This window comes from Calonectris borealis, chromosome 15 (genome assembly GCF_964195595.1).
Source record: "Calonectris borealis chromosome 15, bCalBor7.hap1.2, whole genome shotgun sequence".
Classification (NCBI taxonomy): domain Eukaryota; kingdom Metazoa; phylum Chordata; class Aves; order Procellariiformes; family Procellariidae; genus Calonectris; species Calonectris borealis.
This window is the reverse complement of record NC_134326.1, coordinates 2,925,045-2,945,772: the sequence shown is the minus strand read 5'-3', so window position 1 is coordinate 2,945,772 and position 20,728 is coordinate 2,925,045. Positions and strand designations below refer to the sequence as shown.

Here is a 20,728-nt window from a genome sequence, read left to right as displayed (position 1 = left end):
AATGGGGACCAGGGGGCAGTCCCCCCTCCCAGGGACTCTTCCAGCCCTCCTGGATGAGTCGGAGCTGAGACCAGTATTATTTTACCCAGCCCATCCTGCCGCCATCCGTGCCCCAAACACGCTGGGAAGGATATTTTGAGAAATTCTTTGGAAAGGTTATTGTGCCTATTTGTCGGATCCCTGTGCCTCTGCCGTGGCATGCGCTCAGCTGCACAGGAAGCAGATGGAGAGAAAAAATTAAACTAATACACATAGCACCTGCTAAATTACCTAAAATAGCATTTCTATACATAACACTGTGATGATGAAACTCCTGATATTCTGGGGGCTTTCCAGAATGAGAAACGCGTCCCATCGCTCGGATATTTCCCTTTCTCCATAAAACACTCCCCTGCTTTTCCCTGGCAGGATCCAGGTGGCTCAGACTTCAAGGACTGTGACAAATGCAGATAAAGGGATTATTGGCCCAGAATGGTCAATACGGGAAGGAAACATTCAGCTGAGGAGGGCTCCATGATCTAGAAAGCAGCCCATATACTGAATCTGCTGAGATTTGGGCTGTTAATAGACAAAAGGGTGAACCCTGCAAGCAGGAGTGCTCACCGGCATCGTGCACAGCACGGAGGACCAGCTCTGTGGTCTCTTGGCTATGGAAGGAGAAGTGGCGTGGGACCTTCAGCTTCCAGTCCCAGGCTCAGCTCCGCAGGAAGGGGGGAAAGGAGAGCAGTTATCCAGGGACAGCTCCTGCTCCCAGTGTCAAAACAGCTCCTGCCTGTTCCAGAGCCCCAAATTGACTCCAAAATTGCACCATGGGGCTGCAGCCCATGCTCAGAGCAAGGCCAGGCTCTGAGCAGCTTCATAATGCTTTAAAGCAGCGTTTTCTCTGCAGCATTTTGATAGGAAACCACAGTCTCACCTAAAGCTGTGAGCATCTGAGTGGTCTTCAACCTTTCCTCTTTCAAGGCCCACCAGGGCAACCCCAAACCTGGCAGATGCAACCGTCTGGCCCTTGCTGGGCTTCCATGATTTTCTCCAAGGTGTTTGCTGAGCAAAAGACACACAAACAGGCTGGGAGCCGGCGCGGGCTGCATCATCAGGCATGAACAACCACCTCAAATACTCCCCAAAAAGGCAACTTCTCTCCCAGGCTCCCCAGGACCTGGCACAAGCTGGTGGTTTGAGCTCTGCAGCCCCAGAGGCTTTGCAGGGGGGAAACCCTCCCTTCAGAGCAAAGCCCCTTTACAAAGCACAACTCCACCTTCACTCAGGGGTCCGTAGCCCACACTAAAGCACAGCAGCTCTCAAGCTTAGGAGAGCGCTGTGTCACTTAGATTATGGTTGTTCCTGCAAAGCGATGACCCCAAAGGGATTTCCAGAGGGTGCTGTGATTTATTCAGGCTGCTGGACTCCACCAACACCTTCCTGAGGCCCCAGGGTGGCAGCTGAGAGCAGCTCCACGCTCCGCATGCTGCAGGAGCCGTGGAGGAATCAATACTGAAGCATCTGAACAGGCAGATGAATGCAAACCAGCCAGAAGAAGCAGTAATTTTAGCCCGAAGACTGTTGCATCTCTTTTGAGTCACCTGCAAAACATGTGGAACCTCACCTGGCAAAGCGAATACCACTGCTGGCTTCAACCTTTGAGTGCACTTGGGATGGAAACCTGAGGATTACTATTATTTCCTAAACTTCCCAGGACGACATTTATTTCTGCTGCTCCCTCTTGTCCCTGTCAATGAGGAGCTGAGGGTGGGAAGCCTGCGCAGCCCAGAAGTGCCAGCAGTCACTCCCAGGGCTCCTGGCCTTCCCCGAGCCGCGGTGACACCAGCTGCGGTGCACGTCCCACTAGCCGCACATTCTCCAGGTGACACTGTCCTGACAAGCGTCTCCTTTTCCCTTTTTCAGCCTGTTTCTCCTACGCTGCCCATCCACTCGTTGAATTACCCCCGGCTTCTGGAAGCTGTTGAGTGGTTTCAACCAGATCCGATGGCCAGGTGGAAGTTTCTGATACGCTGCTCTTCTACCATTCGCATGAAAATGAACAAAGACCCTCATTGGTGTCCCCTACTAGGGAAAGTCTCAGTTACCAGCCGTGCTTGGCCCACTAGCTCGCCTGTCATTGCCCAGCATCACGTGGGTGGCTGGAAACGGCAAAAGCTGCTTGTTCTGCTGCTGGTTTCGGAGCTGGGCACGGCCTGGGATGCTGTGTGGGATCCCGGTGGTGCCAGGGAGGGGCTCAGAGAAAGCAGGAGGCTGGAGATGTGGTGGGGAATGGAGAAGAGGAGCATAGGGAGACCCTTGCTGCGTGGTGCACAGGAGGGCAGCAAGCGCAGATATTGTGGTGGGAAACACCGGGGACCCTGACAGGCTGGAGGAGTGGGCCCATGTGAACCTCATGAGGTTCAACAAGGCCAAATGCAAGGTCCTGCACCAATCCCCAATATCAGTACAGACTGGGGGATGAAGGGATGGAGAGCAGTCGAGAAGGACTGGGCGTACTGGTGAGTGACAAATGGGACATGAGCCGGCAATGTGCGCTCGCAGCCCAGAAAGCCAATCATACCCTGGGCTGCATCACCCGCAGCATGGCCAGCAGGTCGAGGGAGGGGATTCTTCCCCTCTGCTCTGCCCTTGTGAGACCCCCGTGGAGCACTGCATCCAGCTCTGGGGTCCCCAGTGCATGCAGACATGGACCTGTGACAGCAGCTCCAGAGGAGGCCACAGAAATGGTCCCAGGTGCTGGAACAGCTCTGCTATGGAGAAAGGCTGAGAGAGTTGGGGTTGTTCAGCCTGGAGAAGAGAAGGCTCTGGGGAGACCTTATTGTGGCTTTTCAATACATAAAGGGGGCTTATAAGAAAGACGGGGAGAGACTTTCTACCAGGGCCTGTCGTGACAGGACAAGGGGCAAGGGCTTTAAACTGAAAGAGGGTAGGGTTTGGGTTGGACATAAGGAAGAAATGTTTTACCATGAGGGTGGTGAGACACTGGCACAGGTTGCCCAGGGAAGTTGTGGATGCCCCATCCCTGGAAGCGTTCAAGGTCAGGTTCAGGGGCTCTGAGCAACCTGCTCTAGTGCAGGATGTCCCTGCCCATGGCAGAGGAGTTTGAGTGGATGATCTTTGAAAGTCCCTTTCAACCCAATCCTTCTGTGACTCTATGAAAAGATGCCAGAAGAGCCGTGGTGGGGCATGAGAGGGACGGAGGGGTCACAGCCACAGGGACCCAGCTCTGCAACCCAGCGATGGCACTGGAGGGGAGGGAGAGGACTGCTGCAGGCTGCGGCTTGGCCGGCGCCTCTGCCCAGCACGTGCCAGTTTTCACAACATTTTCAATCAAAGAGTGGACAGAAGATAAATCCGTCAGTATTTACCCGGACATCCCCACCGGTGCCTGTGTGCATGTGCTTTATAGCACTTGCTACTGTACCCACAGTAACGTTACACAAACTTGCAACGTAAATTCCTACGGGGTTACAACACCCGCAGGCACCCCTGCGGCTGCTGGGTTGGCAAGTATTTTTTTTTAGGAAGGACGTGCTAAAGCCTGCATCTGTGGCCAGTTCTCTTCCTGCTGTGTATCCGCCCCCGCGCTGCGTAAGCCCATGAACGTCCGCGTCTCCCTCTGCCTCCGTCCTCTGGCCCCAGCTGCTGCGTGCTCTGAGATGTCCCACCCCGACACGCACATAGGGGATCCCCTTGGTGGGAGCGCGTCCTGGTACTGCTGTCACGCGGGATCTCCTGACCACCCCGAACACACACCAGAAGCCCCCTAAGCTGCAGCCATCCTTTGGCACTACCTGCATGCTCTGAGCCCCAAGAATGCTCCCAGGAGCTTTAAGGACTATCCTCGGAACACCTTTTTCCCCCTCCCTGTCCCCCACCACGCACAGGCATGCTGTCATTAGTCCTGCAAGCCCAACTCTTGGAGCTCAGGCGTGAAAATGAAACAAAGAATGAAAAAAACCTCCTTTCCTTCATAGCTCTCCTATGGGCACCTCCACTGTCAGCTGCAAACCCCTTTTGCTGCACTCTCCTTCCTCCCTCTGCACAGCCTGGGTGATGATGGCCGGGGTCAGACAGGGCGGCCGTGATGCTGTTTAACAGGCGAGTAAAGCGAACGTCGCCATTGACTGTGGTCGCCCTGGGAGAGGGAGTCTGGCTTGCAAGAGTGTCGGAAACCAGTAGCACAGGGAGATTTAGGATTAGAGAAAAAAAATGGAGGGGGTGGGTGAAATGACACTCTATATCTTCTTTGCATGCTTTGCTCCTCCCTCCCCTGGAGTGACCAGGGATTCCCACACTGCTCCCCACCTCCTTGTGGGTCCCCCCCACAGTCTCTGGGGTCCCTCCTGCCTGGGATCTCCTTCTAGCCTGCCCCACAGCCTAAGATTGTCCCCATTCCTCCCACGAGCTGCCGGCTCTTCCCAGCCCGGGAGGTCTCGCCCTCCTGTGCCCACCTGCGAGCAACACAGAACCCTCCCCACTCCTCCAGGAAGGAAATCCTGACTTGAGCCTGGTGTTTGCCTGAATAAACCATCACACAGAGATCAAAACAAAGAGCTACCGGGGTCAGCCAAGTACCGTGAACGTGCAGGGAACAAACCCGGTCTCTGTTCCTTTGGCAACTAGTGAAAAAGCAACGAGTCCCTTGTACCAGTCCCAGTCCCTGCGTTCTCCCCCCATACGCCACCCCCACCCCGGGAAACCCCACGCTGACGATCCCACGGGGATGTCCTGCAATGCTGCTGGACTGTACGTCTACTCCACTTTGGACAAGTCATGGCTGTAATCTCCACTACAGCCACTGGTCTGTCTGGAACGGCATCCGCTGCTCGGCATCATTCTATATTCATTTACATTCGCCCAGAGACAGCATGGGTGCTTTCTTTTTTTTTTTTTTAAGAAAACAAAATATAAACATGATTAAAGGAATTAATCTATCCTCCTGTTTCTACCGAACAAGATTAATTGAGAATCACTCTACTCAGGTCTGACTCCCTACCACATTTTCAAAGGATATTGTCTCAGCTCTTATTTCCTGAGCATGTGCACCAGAGCTCTCCTGTGTTTCAGAACAAAGAACAAATTTTCTTTGTTGTCCCGTAACAGCGCTCTGAATGCAGCGATGTACAAGATCGAGAGACGGTCCCTGCCTCATTGAGCTTACCCTGAGTTTTGCCTGGTTCCAGGTGCTCAGAGACGTGTGGGATTTCTTTTCAGTGGGCAGGATTGTTCCCTCCTCCAACGCCCACGAAGATGGCAAAGGAGAAATCACAACAGGGGTTTAAGCCTGCTTTCTGGCTTAGGGTCAGTGCCGGACTCCCTCTGGGATCCGTTCAAACTGCTAGCCTAAGCTGCCTTGTCTTTATTGCTGTTTAATTTGGGTCAGGAAAATGCAGTTAAGAGCACATCCCTTTTTTTAGTTTTCAGCTAAGAGGTCGCCTGCGTTCCCCAAGCGCCAAGCAGAGCCCTGCAGTTCGGCGAGGTCACGGTGCTAGAGAGCAGGAGGCAGGAGACACCGTTGTGCAGGAGGAAACACTGGAAAGAGTAACGGCGGGCAGAGCTCAGGCAGCTGCCCTCGCGCCCTCTTTAATACCCGTACTGCCAACCGGTGCCTGGGGAATTCACACACCAGACGTCGAAACGCTGGGAAGAGCATGGGAAGAGCAGAATGGGGAGCAGACTGCTCTCCAGGATTCGCCTGTTTGATCACCAGAGAGATGTCAGGGCTGGGCACTGGAACATATTTCCGTCCTTTAATATTGCAATACAGGTTTAAACAGAATAAAAACCATCTCCCTTGATTTAACTTAAAACAGGATAAAAGAAACAGAAAAAAAAATCAGCAAGAGCCGTTTCATTGCAAATGTGGAATCTGCACACAGGCAGGTGGGGAAAACCAGCAGGAATTAAAATCCACTGAGTTATTTCAGTACCAGCCTGCGCTTGGGCAAAGCCCCTCTCCAAACCCGGGGGCCGGCCTGGGCAGCCTGTGCTATGGGAACCTCTGCCACAACCGGCACTGACACCAGTTGCTGGTGGTGTTTCAGGGACTACGGTGGGCACCAAGGTCACGGATCATCAGGGGTGACATCACGGCTCGTGCACCAGAACCAGCACGTTGAGCTAGTTCAGCTCCCCGTGACCAGAGTCTGAGGCTGCCCTTCCTCCTGCCCTCTCTCTTCCCACCCCGCATGCTGCCGCTCCAACTTAGGCACTGGGATGGGGCTGGAGCTTGTAAAGAGCTACAGGCAGAGCCTGGGGGCTGGGGTGAGGGCCACTGGCCCATGACCTGAAAAAGGTCCCTGTCACTGAGTTAAGTAGGTCTGCATTGCATCAGCGCTGTGCCTTGAAGAGCTCCGGCACGATGCTAGAAGAGGGAGCAACAGAGCTTGCTCTGGGGCTCATTTACTCACTTCTCGTAGCAAAACTGTTACAGCTGCTCTGGCGCACTTCTGTATTAACAGGGCTTTCCAGTTAATTGTCATTTGAACTAGAGCGTAAATGGTTAGAAAGATTTTTCTTGATTAAAATGTTGTCAGTGATGGGGAATTCAACAGAGCTCTAAGAAAACTGTTCCAGCGATAGCCATGTTTTAAAGTCCACGGCGAGTTTCTAGTAGGAATGCTTTATACACTTTACATCAAACTCTCACTCCATTTTGCCTTTGTCAGCTAGAAGAGCTTAGCAACAAACTTTAATTGCTGCAACAAGTTAGCTATAGCAGTCTCTTAATTTTCTGTTACGCTAAATTATCGAGCCAAACCCAGGGAAAGACTCAGACACAACCAGCTGCTGCAGATGTTTAACTGCAAGCTCCGACACCGAAATCCAGGACCCGATGCTCCCTGTGGCACCGTTTAAACATTCATGGGAGCTGCCCGAGTAGCCACCAGCAACGACAAAGCAGAGAGGTGTGAGCTCCTCTCTTTTCCGCAGAGATATGGTGCCTGACCCAGCCAGCCAAGGAAGCACAGCGTCCGAATTTACTCCTGGTTGCTCCAGGGGTATAATCCTTGGGTATGCCCCAAAAGATACAATCTTTTCACATCTAAATTATCCTGGAGCCAGTCTCCTCATACACAATTACCTCTGCTTGGGGTATTCACAGAGGAAGGTGGACTCACAGTCCTTTCTTACCCTGATGGTACTCAAGGAAGTTCACCCTCTGAAGAGGATCCCTGCCCCTGCCTATGAACCAGGGAGAAAGACGGGAGAGGCGAAGGGCACCTGCTCACCATCTTCTTGTCTACACCTTCTCACTGTGTGCCGAGATAAGCAAACTTTGTTGGGCCAGAGCCAAGAGGGCACACTGTCGAACGAGGAGTACTCGCCTGGGAGGCAGGTCTCTGCTCTGCTGCCAGGGCTTCTTATCTTTTTGGTATCACACGTAAATTGGGAAAAATTCAGCCGTGGTTTTGAAAGCAAAACCAGACTTTAGGAGACCTCCTTCCTGTGAGTCTCCTGACCCATTAGGTTTAATTTCTTCTTCCTTAGCCTCCCTCTGGCCGGTTGCCCAGCTCCAGTGGGAAGCGTGCAGAGGGCTCCTCACCTGGACGAACCAACGAACCACCCCATGTTGGTGATGGCACTTCCCAAGGAATGCAAGAAAGACTCCAAAAACCCCAACAAATGGAGTTGGATCTGGGGCTCCCAACCCTGATTCAGCCAGACTAGCCCACAGGAGAAAGCACATACCGTGGCATTTAATGAGGGACCTGCTCCTGCGGACGTTAGATGTGGCTGGGACACATTTCTCTAGAGGCGCCTTTGGGGACCTGGTGCCCATCTACTCAACTTCTGGCTGCCACAGGGGCTTACACTGTGGTTTGACACTAGGTGCCCAAGCCAGAGCAGGCAATACGCTTCCGCAGCGCAGAGCTCGAGGCTCCACGGCGGGTAAAGGGACTCACATGGTGATTTCCAGTGGCCTCCATGAAGGGGAGGAATCATAATTTTGGACTCAGAATCTGCTTACATCTAGTCTAAATGCTCAAAATCTGCTTTGGGTAACAAGCCTTTCACTGAGAAGCATGTTTTCCAGTCCTTTAATCATCTCACAACTTCACTCTGGTTCCTGACTGTCCTCCTTGAGCTGTAGACACCAAAATCAGACACACCATTGCAAACAACAGCTGCCACATCACCATCAAACAGAGCTGACGCAAAACCAGCCCTATTTCTGACTCTTTGGCTGGACAATTCTACCACTGACAGGGAACACCAGCCCTCAGAGCTGCCAGTCGAGGACTTTTCAGCACTGAAGGTGGCACACAAAGGAAAGAAACCTTCACCGGACACATGCATGGAGAAAGATGCACTTACCCACTCGTTCCAGGTCTCTGGGTCTGAGAGAAGCGCCAGTCTGTGTTAGGCTGAGCTTGCTGCAGAGAAAATAGAAGAGTTTTAATACCTCCATTCTTGCCTTTGAAAATGAAAGCGAAGTGATCCTGGATTATTTCAGTCTGGAATATCAGCGTGTTCTTTCCAAGTAAAGCAAATCAATTAGAACAAAAAGAAAGCCCCCCCGCCCCCCTTTCCTGAGTGTTTCTGAACCAGTATGAATACTAAAAAGCATGACAAAAACTCTTCAGCGAATAATCTTCCAAAGCAGCTCAGGAAACCAGGCTGTGAAAGAAATGAAGCATGAAATAAACTGATAAGGGCATCAATTCAGCAGGAGCAATGGTACCAAAGTAATAAGCTTGGAGGAGGGTGGGGGTGGGGGTGGCAGAGTTAATTGATACTGAGAAAGATGCTTTTAATGCCAGAAGGTAAAGTGATAACAGACCTTCCTAATCTGTCCTTCTTCTGTCCTTAAAAAGGCCTGCCTGAGATCTTGATTTCACACATGGTATTTGAATGACTTTTCCTAGATGCTGTGGCCTCAGAGCATTACAATATTTTTTTGTCCGCAGAGAAAAGAATGAACTTCCGACAGCAAAAGAAAAAAGCATTATTTGTTTAGAAGACACACTAAACTTCGGACACAGCAGCACACTTTGTAACTTCATTAGTAAGCCCCCATATCGCCTTCTGCCCTTGTTATTTTACCACCAGACAATGGACATTCTGTAAATAAGGAAGGACACGAAGCAGGCTTGCATATTCCTGTCTGAATCGTGCCTTTGTGAAGAGCACTAAATAGCAGAACTGTTTTCTGTCTGGGAGACACACACTTCCGAAAATCGTAATCTTCTTCATTAACTCCAGAATGATAACATGCTACCTGGAAAGGACAACATCTCTCTCAGTTACCTTAGGAATGAGCAGTTCACAGTCCATACAGTGGAACGTCAATTTTATAGGATTATTCTGCTTGTACATGCAATTACTAAGGAAAAGTGAAGACGGGTACAGCTGACCTAGATTTTTATTTAGTCAATGTGATTTCACTAATTTCTCCACAGCTTTGATGATTCTCAAGAAAGAATATATTAGAATAAATTACTCCCCTAAAATAGAGGCCCCACCGGTACCCGTGCTGCATGCAAATTACGCTGTTTAAATACTTGCCCTCCAGATTTCAGATACACATTTTTGCGCACGCTGACACACAATCCTGCACTAGATAAGACCTTCCCAATCTATATTTTGAATTCCTGTTGTAATTACCACTTTCAAATTTAGGGCAGGCATTTATGACACAAAATTACTTTTCTTTTTATATCCCAAAGTTATAAAAGCTACAGCTAAACACAGTCACCTACATCCATATTTAGAAATCTGAATACAAGTGGCTAAAGTTTTCAACGCTCGCCGCTGCCTAGGTCTCTGCAAGCCCAAGGGCACGTAAGGTCACCAGGATCTTTGTGAAAAACGTCACTACGTTCAGTGCTGAATAGTGAATTCAGCCCCTCGCTCAAAATGACCAAGCTGGAAAATGATCCCTTGCCGGAGCACAAGCAGTAATTAATAACACCTGGGAGTTAAGAAATGAGAAATTTCTACAATGCACCTCTAAAACAGAGCAAAAGAAACACCGACGAACTTTGCTTTCAGATAACCTCCTCCCGTGTGGCGGTTCATATGCCGTGGAGAATAAAGGGGTTAAACAGGATCAAGGGGTTAAACAGAATCAAGAAGTTAAACACCCAAAAAAACCATGTTCCTGACCGCGCTAAGAATCACTTTAAAAAGAAAAGAGTACAGACGGGGCCAAGGGAAAACTCTCTACTTCTACGAACACGCAGTCTTTGATTTTATAGTGCCGCCCAGCCCCTTCCCCCACCTCCATCAAGCCGAGCCAAAGCTTTCTCCTGCCACCTCCCAGGAGGTGACGGTGACACACATTCCCTGAAGCTACCTTCTTAGGTGGAAGGACAGGCAGAGAACAGCCAACTGGCCTGGATATTACGGACCGTTGCGCTTAGCAGACAGGACAGTAAGAAACACCCATCTCTTACCCCATCACAGGGACTCGCTAAGGTGCTGGTCACCTGCTCATAGGCAGCCACGGTCTCCGCAGTGCTAGAATGGCTGAAAGGTTTTACAAAAAGGAAATCGCTCTGGTCAGACATGGGTGAGAAACAAGAGGTGTAATTCTGTGCCTGGGAGGTCAAGCCCGCTCCTCCCACGTCCAGGTATTTGATGAAGCCATCTGGCTTCATCTGCCCACGGAAATGGGAGGTGGGCTTGCGGCCAGTCCCTCGGCAGCAACCCATGAAGGTCCAGCTGGCAGTGCCAGCTTTGAGACACCGGGCAGCCACCACAGCAAACATCACGCAGGACACAAGGGAAATGGACACCAAGGAGATGATGAGGTAAAGCGTTAGATTGGTATCCTTGGGAGAAGATTTAGGGAGGTCCAAGGACTTGGCGAAGTCCTGCACACTGTTTTCCTCTGGAGAAATGACTATTACCACAGAGGCCGAGAGGGACGGTGTCCCATTGTCCCTCACTTCAACCACCAGCCTGTGGGAATCTTCTGACTCCCTGAGAGCCTGTGCAACCCTTATCTCTCCAGAGCGGCGTTCCACTTGGAAAGGCAAAGCCTCAGCGGTCTCCTGCAGCTGGTAGGACAGCCAGGCATTATGGCCACTATCAGCATCAACAGCTACAATTTTGGTGACCAGATAGCCAGGTTCTGCCAAGGTCGGGATCGTTTGGTGGAAGGCAGAGCCTTTGGGGACGGATGGGTAGACAATGGTGGGGGCATTGTCATTCTCATCCAGGACAAACACATGGACCACGGCAGTACTACTCAGTGCAGGAGACCCAGCATCCTTCACCTCCACGGGCACCTGGAACACCTTATCCTGCTCGTAGTCCAGAGCTCTCACGGTGTAGATGGTGCCGTTGTCCTGGTCTATTCGGAAGTAGGTTGAGATGGGTACATCCTGCATCCCATTGTGCAGGATGGAGTAAGAGAGCTTGGCGTTGCTACCCTCATCAGGATCAGATGCTGACACTGAAAAAACAGAAGTCCCAGGAAGGGAGTTTTCCTGAACATGAGCTGTATCAAAAGGGCTGGAGAAATTCGGCGCGTTATCATTCACGTCAGCAATTCGGAGGTAAAAGGTTTTTTGCGTGGCCCTCTGTGGGGACCCTGAATCCACAGCCCTCACCGTGATGTTGTATCCACTGGCCTTCTCCCGATCAAGGGGACCATTTGTGACCAGTGAGAAATGCTCTTTAAAAGACGACACTAGTTTAAATGGGAGGTCTTTCGCTATCTGCAGATGGACCTGCCCATTGTCACCAGAATCGCTGTCCTTGACACCAATGAGGGCAATCACAGTGCCCGGGGTTGCGTCCTCCTGCACTGGGCTGGAGAGAGAGGTCAGCACGATCTCTGGGCTGTTATCGTTGATATCGATTAATTCCACTCGCAGGTGACAGTGTCCTTCCATGGCTGGGGATCCCTTGTCCCTGGCTCGAACCGCAATCTCATAAGCACTGGATTCCTCATAATCCAGCGGGCCTTTGGTTCTGATCTCCCCTGTCCGGGGATCTAAGGAGAAGAGCTTGGTGAATTTACCAGGTGCGTTATTGCTAGTTTTGAAAGAATATTCCACGTCCCCGTTGGGACCTTCATCCAGGTCGGTGACATTCAACTTGGTGACCAGAGTGCCCACTGGCACGTTCTCCTCCAGATGTACCTTGGATATGGGCGGGTCGCAGACAGGAGGGTTGTCATTTGCATCCAGGACATGGATGGTAACCTTGGCAGTGCCAGATTTCACCGGATTCCCTCCATCCAGGGCTGTCAGTGTGAGGTGATGAACAGCCACTTTCTCTCTATCCAGTGCTTTTTCAAGTACGATCTCGGGCATTTTAACGCCATCTCCTCTCACATTGATACTCAGGGCGAAATGCTCACTAGGGCTGAGCTCGTAGGTGGAGATGGAGTTGGAGCCCATATCCGGGTCTTCTGCTACCTCCAAGGGTAGCCGAGTCCCAGGGTTGGCTACCTCAGTGATCTCCAAGACAACCTCCGGCTTGGGGAACTGGGGCGCGTTGTCATTCACATCGAGGACGTCCACCTCAACACGGTGGAGCTGGAGGGGATTCTCCATGACGAGTTGGAGGTGCAGGGAGCACGTGGGGCTCTGCCCACACAGTGCCTCCCGGTCCAGCCTGCTATTAAGGAGCAGCACACCCGCCACCAGGTCCACCTGGAAGTGCCGCTGCCCACCCTCGCTTACCAGGCGCAGGTTGCGGGCGGCCAGGCTCTGCACCTCCACCCCCAGGTCCTTGGCCAGGTCACCCACCGAGGAGCCCGGCTCTCGGTCCTCGGGCACGGAGTAGCGGAGCTGGGCGCTGCTGGGAGCCGGCAGGCAGGAGAAGGCTGCGAGCAGCAGCGGGAGCTGCCATGGCAAACTCCGTCCCCCGAGCATCCCGTGCCGGCTGTGCGAGCGGAGCAGCGCGGAGCGGAGCGGCGGCGGCTCCGCGCAGCCTCCCCCGCCTCCCCGCCCCCGCTGCCGGCCCCGGGAGCCGCCGCCGCGCCGGAACCCCCGCGCCCCGGGGGGGGGTCCGAGCGGGTTGCGCAGGGAGGAAGCCGCCGCCGGAGCCTCCGGAGCCGGGCAGGGAGGGATGGAGGGGGCGGGGGGGGGCGATCGCAGCCCGGCCGGCTGAGCCGCTCCCCGGCACGCAAAAGCACACAAAGTCGGCGAGCGGAGGGGATGGACCGAGTGACAGTTTTACGTCTCTCCACAGCCCCCTCCTCCTCCTCCTCCTCCTTTTTCTCTCCCTCCTCCTCCTTCTCTCCCTCCTCCACCGCCTTCCCCAAACTACGCACGGCGTAGCCCCCCCTCCCCGCCCCGCCGCCGCCACTCCGCCCCCGCAGCGCCGGGAGGGCGCCGGGGACTCCCGGCAGCGGGAAACCCCGCTCCGCCCTGCCCGGCTGCTGGGAGCGGGCACCGGCGGGCACCCCCTCCCCAAAGCCGGCTGGGGGTGCCGCATCCCGAGCCGCTCCGGTGTCGAGCTCCGCAGACGCCGGGGCTGCAGGTCAGGCTGGGGGATACGCTCCCGAGCTCACCTCGCTGCACAGGGTGGGATCCGGCGGGTTGGCACCGGCTGGACCCGCGGAGGGTTTCACAAACATGAACTCGCTGATGTCTGAGACCGGCGAAAAGCAGGAGCGGTAACGCGGGGCGGGGGGTGCCGTGGCCGTCACCTGGACGCCCATCACCGTGTCCCCTTGCTTAGGCTCGTAGGGCAAGTGCCCGAAAATGTGGCTGGGAGGGGGCTGAAGCGTGTTCACGCTCTCCACGCAGCAGCCCTGGTTGGCAGGCGCAGAGCCCCTCCGCAGGCACCGCACGCCCAGTGCTGCCAGTCCCACCAGCGAGACGGTGGAGATGAGCACTAGGGACACGATCAGATAAAGCGTAATCATGGGTAAGCCCCCACCGTCGGTGGCCCGAGCCTCAGAGCCCTGCAAGGCCTCTGGACCCTTCTCCTCCACCAGCACCACCAGCGTGACAGCTGTGGAGAGCGGGGGCTCCCCAGCGTCCCGGACCACCACCAGCAGTTCATGTGCAGAGGCATCCGTCTCCTGCAGGGCCCGCGTGATCCGGATCTCCCCGGAGCGTAGGGCCACGCTGAAAAGTCCCGGGTCTGTGGCTTCCACGAGGTGGTAGGAGAGCCAGGCGTTGCGCCCCGAGTCTGCATCTATTGCCACCACCTTTGTGATGAGAGCAGAAGGGGCGGTAGAAGGGGAGATTCGCAACTGGGTAGCGGAGTCCTCCCCGGCCCTGGGGAAATGCACCTGCGGGGCATTGTCGTTCTGGTCCACTATAAAAATGTGAACCAGCGTCCTGTTCCTCAGGGCCGGGGAGCCACCATCAGAGACCTCCACGTGGAACTGGAGATAGGTGGTTTGCTCATAGTCAAAGGGGAGTTTGGCAGAGACCTGCCCACTTGTGGGATGTATGGAGAGGTAGCGAGTCGGATCCAGGCCTGGATCTGTCCCACCAGCTCGCAGGATGGAGTAGGAGAGGCGGGAATTCTGTTCCGAGTCAGGGTCGGCAGCAGAGACTGTAACCAGCACGCTGCCCACGGGGTTGTTTTCTGCCACCAGCACTTCGTAGAACGCTTGCTCAAACTGGGGCGCGTTGTCGTTGACATCTGCGAGAGAGATTGGCAAGATAGCGTGGCGGGAGAGCGGAGGACTGCCCAGGTCTGAGGCAGAGATGGTGACATTGTAGTAGGCAACGTGCTCCCGGTCCAAACTGGTGCTGGTTAGCAGCGAGTATTGGTGCTCATAGTCCTTCCGCAGCTGGAAGGGAAGATCTGGAGACACGTGACACTGGACTTTGCCCTGCTCACCAGAGTCCCTGTCTCTGACGTGTATCACAGCCACCACTGTGCCCGGGAGTGCGTCCTCGCTCAGGGAGCTGGAGAAGGAGGTAAGAATGACCTCAGGGGCGTTGTCGTTCACATCAGTGACTTCCACCACCACGCTGCAGTGCTCCTCCATCGTGGGCGATCCCATGTCCTTGGCCTCCACTTCGATCTCATACACCGTCGCCTCCTCGAAGTCCAGGTTGCCCTGGATGCGAATCTCCCCAGTTTGCTCATCGATGGCAAAGATCTGGCGTAAGGCAGCTGAGTTGTGGCTGCTGAGGGAGTAGCGGATTTCTCCATTGGGCCCTTCGTCCACATCGGTGGCATTTAACTTCACCACGAGGGTGCCCAGCGGCGAGTTCTCCACCAAGCGGGCTCCGTATGATGGTCTGTCAAAGACCGGGTGGTTGTCGTTGGCATCCAGGACGTGAATAGTGATGTGTGTCTTGCTGGACTTGGGGGGAGAGCCCCCATCTTCTGCGGTCAGGACCAGGTGGTGGAAAGCTCTGAGTTCCCGGTCCAGGGCCCTCTCCAGCACCAGCTCAGGGAACTTCCCACCATCTGTGCGCGCCTTCACGTTGAGGTTGAAGTTCTCGTTGGCACTCAGGTGATAGGTCTGCAAGGTGTTGGTGCCCACGTCGGGGTCCTGGGCAGGCTGGATGGGGAAGCGGGCACCCAGGGACGCCAGCTCGTAGATGCGCAAGGAAACCTCCTCACTGGGGAACTCTGGGGGGTTGTCATTGATATCCAGGATCTCCACCTCGATGCGGTAAAACTCCACTGGGTTCTCGATGGCAAGCTTCAGGTGGAGGAAGCAGCGGAGGTTCTGGCCGCAGAGCTGCTCCCGGTCTATCCGCTCGCTGACCATTATAACGCCGGTGTTCACATTGACCGAGAAGTACTGGGAATCCGAATCGGACAGTACCTGCAGGTTAGCTGCCGCCAGTTTCCCCACATCGGTGCCCAGGTCCTTCGCGATATTGCCCACGAAGGCGCCCCGGGTGAGCTCCTCCGGGATGCTGTACCGGATCTGGGCAGAGGAGCTGTGCAAGAACAAACAGAAAGAGAAGACACGCGGCAGTCCCAGGGACCGGCCCGCCTTCCCTGCCCTCGGCATCCTTGCCGGGTGGGCGGCCGGGGAGCGATGCCCTCCGCGCTCCGGGGCCGCGCTCAGCGCTCGCCGCTCCCATTCATTGTTCGGGGCGGACGCCGTTCGACGGGGGCGGGGGGGCGGGGGGGGTGGGGGGGGGGGCGCCGGGGCTCCGCGCAGCCGCCTCGCCATTGGCTCCGAGCGCCGCCGCCGCTCCTCCAATCGCCGCGCTCCTTTCCCAGGACAGCAACACCGGCGCCAATCGCAACCCGCCGGCGGTTGCCGCGCGGCGCGAACCTGCGGCGCTTTCCCGAGCGACGGCGGCCCCGCGCCCCCCGCGCCCCCCGCGCCGGGCCGGGGGAGCCAGGGCGGCCCCGGGGGAAGGCGCGGTCCGGCCGCCCGGCGAGCCCCGCGCCGGCACCGCCTTCCCCTGCCCCTAGGCTCTCACCTGGCCGGGGTCCCGCAGCGGACCGGTACCGGTAGCGGAGAGGAAAGCCCCGGTTTCCCTCGGTAGGGTCGCGGGGGGGGGGCAAGGCCGCAGGAAGGTGAAGTCGCTCCGGTCGGAGCCGGGGGAGAAGCAGGTGCTGTAGCACTGGGACTGGGAGTCGGTGGGTCGCAGGGTGACCTCCATGTACTTAAGGGTGCCGTCGGAGCTGAGCTGGAGCTTGGGGCTGGAGTGCTTGAAGAAGTCCCGGGAGGGCGACTCGCTGAGCCAGCAGCAGCAGCAGGGCGAGGCGGCGGCACGGCCTCTGCGCCGGAGGCACCGGGCAGCCAGGAGGGTGACGGTGGCGAGAGCCACAGTGCTAACGGCTGCCAGCGCGATGATCAGGTAGAGGGTCAGGTCCGGCTTCTCCTTGGCACCAGCCAGGAAATCCCGAGGCTGGTAGGTCTCCTCCAGGGCCGCCTCCTCCAGGGCCACGCTGATGGTGACAGTGGTGGAGAGAGGTGGGTCGCCATTGTCCGTCACCTGGACAACGAGCTGCTGTGCTGCCACGTCGGTGTCCTGGAGAGCACGCGCTGTCCGCACCTCCCCAGTGTACAGCGACACGTGGAACAAGGAGGGGTCGGTGGACTGCGGCAGCAGTCGGTATGAGAGCCAGGCATTGTGCCCGGCATCCGCGTCCACTGCTGTCACCTTGGTGACCAGGTAGCCCGGTGGGGCAGACAGCGGGACCCTCTGGGGGGCCGGGTTGACACTGTCACTGGCAGGGTGCAGGATGGTGGGGGGGTGGTCATTCTGGTCCAGAACAAAGATGTAGACGGTAACGTTGGCATGGAGCGGGGGGGACCCCGAGTCCCGCACGGCCACAGAGACCGGCAGAACCTGCAGCAGCTCAAAGTCAAAGGTGCGCTGAGCGTAGAGGTTGCCATTGTCAGGGTTGATGTGGACGAAGGAAGAGGTGGGTGCACCCTGCACTTGGCCGCTCTCTATGGAGTAAACGAGATGGGAATTATCCCCGTCGTCGGGGTCCGAGGCAGAGACAGTGCACAGCAGGGAGCCAGGTGGGTTGTTCTCCGGGAGGAAGGCATCGTAGGAGGGCTGCAGGAAGCGCGGGGGGTTGTCATTCACGTCAGATATGTTGAGGAGCAGCGTGAGCGTCGTGGTGAGGGCGGGAGACCCACCATCCTGGGCGATCAGCTCCACTACGTACTGTGAGGTGGACTCTCGGTCCAGGCTGTCCCGGGTGACCAGGGAGAAGTGATTCTGAAGGGACCTGATGGCAAAAGGCACACCAGGGGAGATCTCCAAGCTCACATCCCCATTGGCCCCTGAGTCTCTGTCCCGTACGTTGAAGAGCCCCACGACAGTCTCCGGCAAGGTGTCTTCCGGCACTGGGTTCAGCAAGGAGGTGAGCAGCACCTCCGGGGGGTTGTCATTGGCGTCCTCCACTTCCACCTGCAGTACGCAGTGGCCCTCCATCTCTGGGACCCCTCCGTCATGGGCTCGCATGTAGATCTCGTAGAAAGGTGATTCCTCGAAATCCAGGGCCCCACTCACCCGGACCTCGCCGCTGCGGGGATCCAGGGTGAAGAGCCTCCGGACCGAGTCGGAGGTGTGAACCCCAAAGGAGTACTGCGTCTCCCCATTGGGCCCCTCATCGGGGTCAGATGCATTGAGCTGGAGGAGCAGGGCCCCCACGGGCGTGTTTTCTGGGACTTGCACCTTGTACGTGGTGCGGTCAAAGGTGGGTGCGTTGTCATTGACATCCAGGACCAGGACCGTTATCTGCGCTGTGCCCGAGCGGGCTGGGCTTCCCCCATCCACGGCTGTCAGCAGCAGTTGCAGTTCTGGCTGCTCTTCCCGGTCCAGGGCACGCTCCAGCACCAGCTCCGGGAAGAGTTTGCCATCCTGCTGCTGCTTGACGTCCAGGGAGAAGTGGGAGTTGGGACTCAGCCGGTAGGAGCCCACAGCATTGGTACCCACATCGGGGTCCTGCGCGCTCTCCAGGGGGAAGCGCGTAGCCACTGTGGCAGACTCAGCAACGCGCAGAGTGCGGTGAGTGGTGGGGAAGCTCGGGGAGTTGTCATTCAGGTCCAGGATCTCCACTTCCAGGCGGAAGAGCTGCAGGGGGTTCTCTGTCACCACCTGCACCGACAGCACGCAGCTGGCAGCCGCTCCGCACAGACGCTCCCGGTCCAGCTGCTGGCTCACCACCAGCGTGCCGCTATCCAGGCGCACAGCGAAGTGGCGCAGGCTCTCCTCCGAGCCCAGGCGCAGCCTGCGACTCGGCAGCTCCTCCACCTTCAAGCCGAGGTCCCGGGCCACATTCCCCACCACGGTTCCCACCTCCGACTCCTCAACCACTGAGTAGCGGATCTGCCCGGAGACCCAGCCCCAGCCGCAGAGCGAAAACAAACTCAGTACTTGCCATTTCCAGGCGGGTCGCTGGAGGCTGACGCTCTCCATGTCCGTGCGCGCGTCCGGCCCGGGACGCAGCAGGCGCTGGGGAGCTGTGAAAAAATCCCTGGGTCTCTCTTCCACGGCTTGGAAAACAGCTCCGGGGCTCCGGTAGGCTGCGGCTCTGACTGTCAGCCTCCAAGCAGAGGGGGTGGGCTGGGGGAGGGGAACTGAATCACAGCCCCAGCGCGGAGGTGGAAGAGGGGGGGAGAAGCAGCTTTCCCCCCCCTGCTTCAGATCAGCGCCCAATTGGCCGAGAGCTCCGTCCCCTCTCGGCCAGCGATGGCTCCCCGAAGGTGCGGGAAGAAGGGGCCTGAGCCGGCATCAGCGGGGCTGCCACCCCCGGCCTCCCCTCCGCCAGCCTGAGTCACTTGCTCCGACAGCTCGCTTCCCGTTCGCAGGGAAACTGCACGTCCTGGCAGCCTGGAAGCTAGGTACAAGCCCTCCCTGTGCGCTCCCCCTTCCACAATGGTGGCTTCACATCGCGCCCACAGACAAAGGGCAGCTGTCATGAATGCGGGCCAAAGGACTTTTCATGCCTGATGAAAAGGTGCTTGTTAGAGCCCTGAGGTGCCAGGGGCTCTTCTCCCACCCCTTTTCTCCCCCCCAGCTAATGCTTTGGCCGCTGCCTGCACCCCATGATTGCCTCTGTAAGTGAGGCATCACTGCCACCACTACCGCCATCAGCCAGGAGAGCTCGCACCGAGACAGGGATGCCCACCCCTGCCAGCCCCCCATGGGTGTCAGAGGCAGAAGGTGGGAAGGCAGAGATGGGTGAGCCATTCAAAGTCGGAACGCAATTGCTCCCCATGCACACTCAGCTGGACGCCCCTTTCCCACCCTGGGACAAGGAAGGGGTCAACCTTCACAATACCCGAGTTGCTGCCAACGCACGCAGACAGCCAGCAAGCCCACTAGATCGCAATATCAGGTCAGGACGTCAGACTGGGAAGGAGGCCCGAGCCTCCAGACACAGGTACTGAAATCCTGCGGCAGACACAGCTTTGCAGCTGAGCGATCTCCTGGAAGGCAAAAGCAGGGGTCTCAGCCTCCCCAGGGGAAAGCGGAGCAGTCATTTCCCCCTGTCCCTGTCCCAGAGGACGGTGGCAAGCTGCGGGGTGTTAGCTCAGTTCACATCCTTGCAGAAGCCTCGCGCAGTTGTGCCCTGGAGTCCTGTCCTTGGCTCAGTCAAGGCCACCCTGACCTCCCTTGGGTACATGCAGACCCTGCAGGGCTGGGGTCCACAGCAGTGTGGCAGGCAGGGGAGCCAGCTCCTGCCAGGGACCCTGCCTGTCCCCACCACCCAGGCACCAAGGGGACCTGGGGGAATAAGTGAGAGAGGCTGGGGGCACCCATGCCTGCCAGGGTGGACAGTGACAGAGACACCGTCTTTCTGGGAGAGGACAGAGACTGTGGAGGTGCTGTCATGGAGGAGCCTCCATCCCCTCTGCAGCCCCTCCCTGCCCGTTCCAAGGGCCACGGGGCAGGACCACCCTGCTGCCAGTCAGGGAGAGACAGAGCAAGGAACCTCGTGATTGGTGCAGAACAGCGGCTGGGTCCCACCTACTGCCTGCTCCGGGGGAGGGGAGAAGGCATCCTTAAAGGGCCAACCCAGGAAAACGCTGGACAAGTGGATTCCCCAGCATCCAGAGACCCATACTCATTCCCCTAGGGCTTCCAACGGTGCCACCAGCGGGAAGCTGTCGCAGTTACCGTGACTCTGGGATGTGCCCTGTCCCCATCCCAGGCAGGGCCCCAGACAGCACAGCTGGGTGACAGACATTGCCACTGGCAACATGGGGTGCTGCACCCCTGGGAATGGGTTTGGTGCTGCTGCGGTGCCTCAGCAGAAGCCCCCTGTGAAGCCCACGTGGTCTGGGACAACCCACTCAGCGTCCCGAGGTGGCTCAGTCACCAAGGGGCTGGAGCAAGGGACAGGCAGGGGGATCCTG

At 56.7% G+C, this 20,728-nt stretch overlaps 1 protein-coding gene across 7 annotated transcripts in view; it reads right to left on the bottom strand.

Moving 5' to 3' along the window:
- Positions 1 to 20,728, bottom strand: part of LOC142088578 (protocadherin gamma-A4-like) — a 119,951-nt gene that overhangs the window by 13,614 nt on the left and 85,609 nt on the right. For 4 of the 7 annotated variants that reach the window (XM_075164012.1, XM_075164013.1, XM_075164015.1 and 1 more), the window contains one exon: positions 8,326 to 8,384. In XM_075164012.1, coding sequence (XP_075020113.1) covers positions 8,326 to 8,384 — 59 coding nt within the window. Of the gene's footprint in view, positions 1 to 8,325; positions 8,385 to 12,647; positions 12,914 to 13,480; positions 15,981 to 18,747; positions 19,187 to 20,728 lie in introns of those variants that run through there. The other 3 variants (XM_075164016.1, XM_075164011.1, XM_075164014.1) reach the window with 3 other exon arrangements.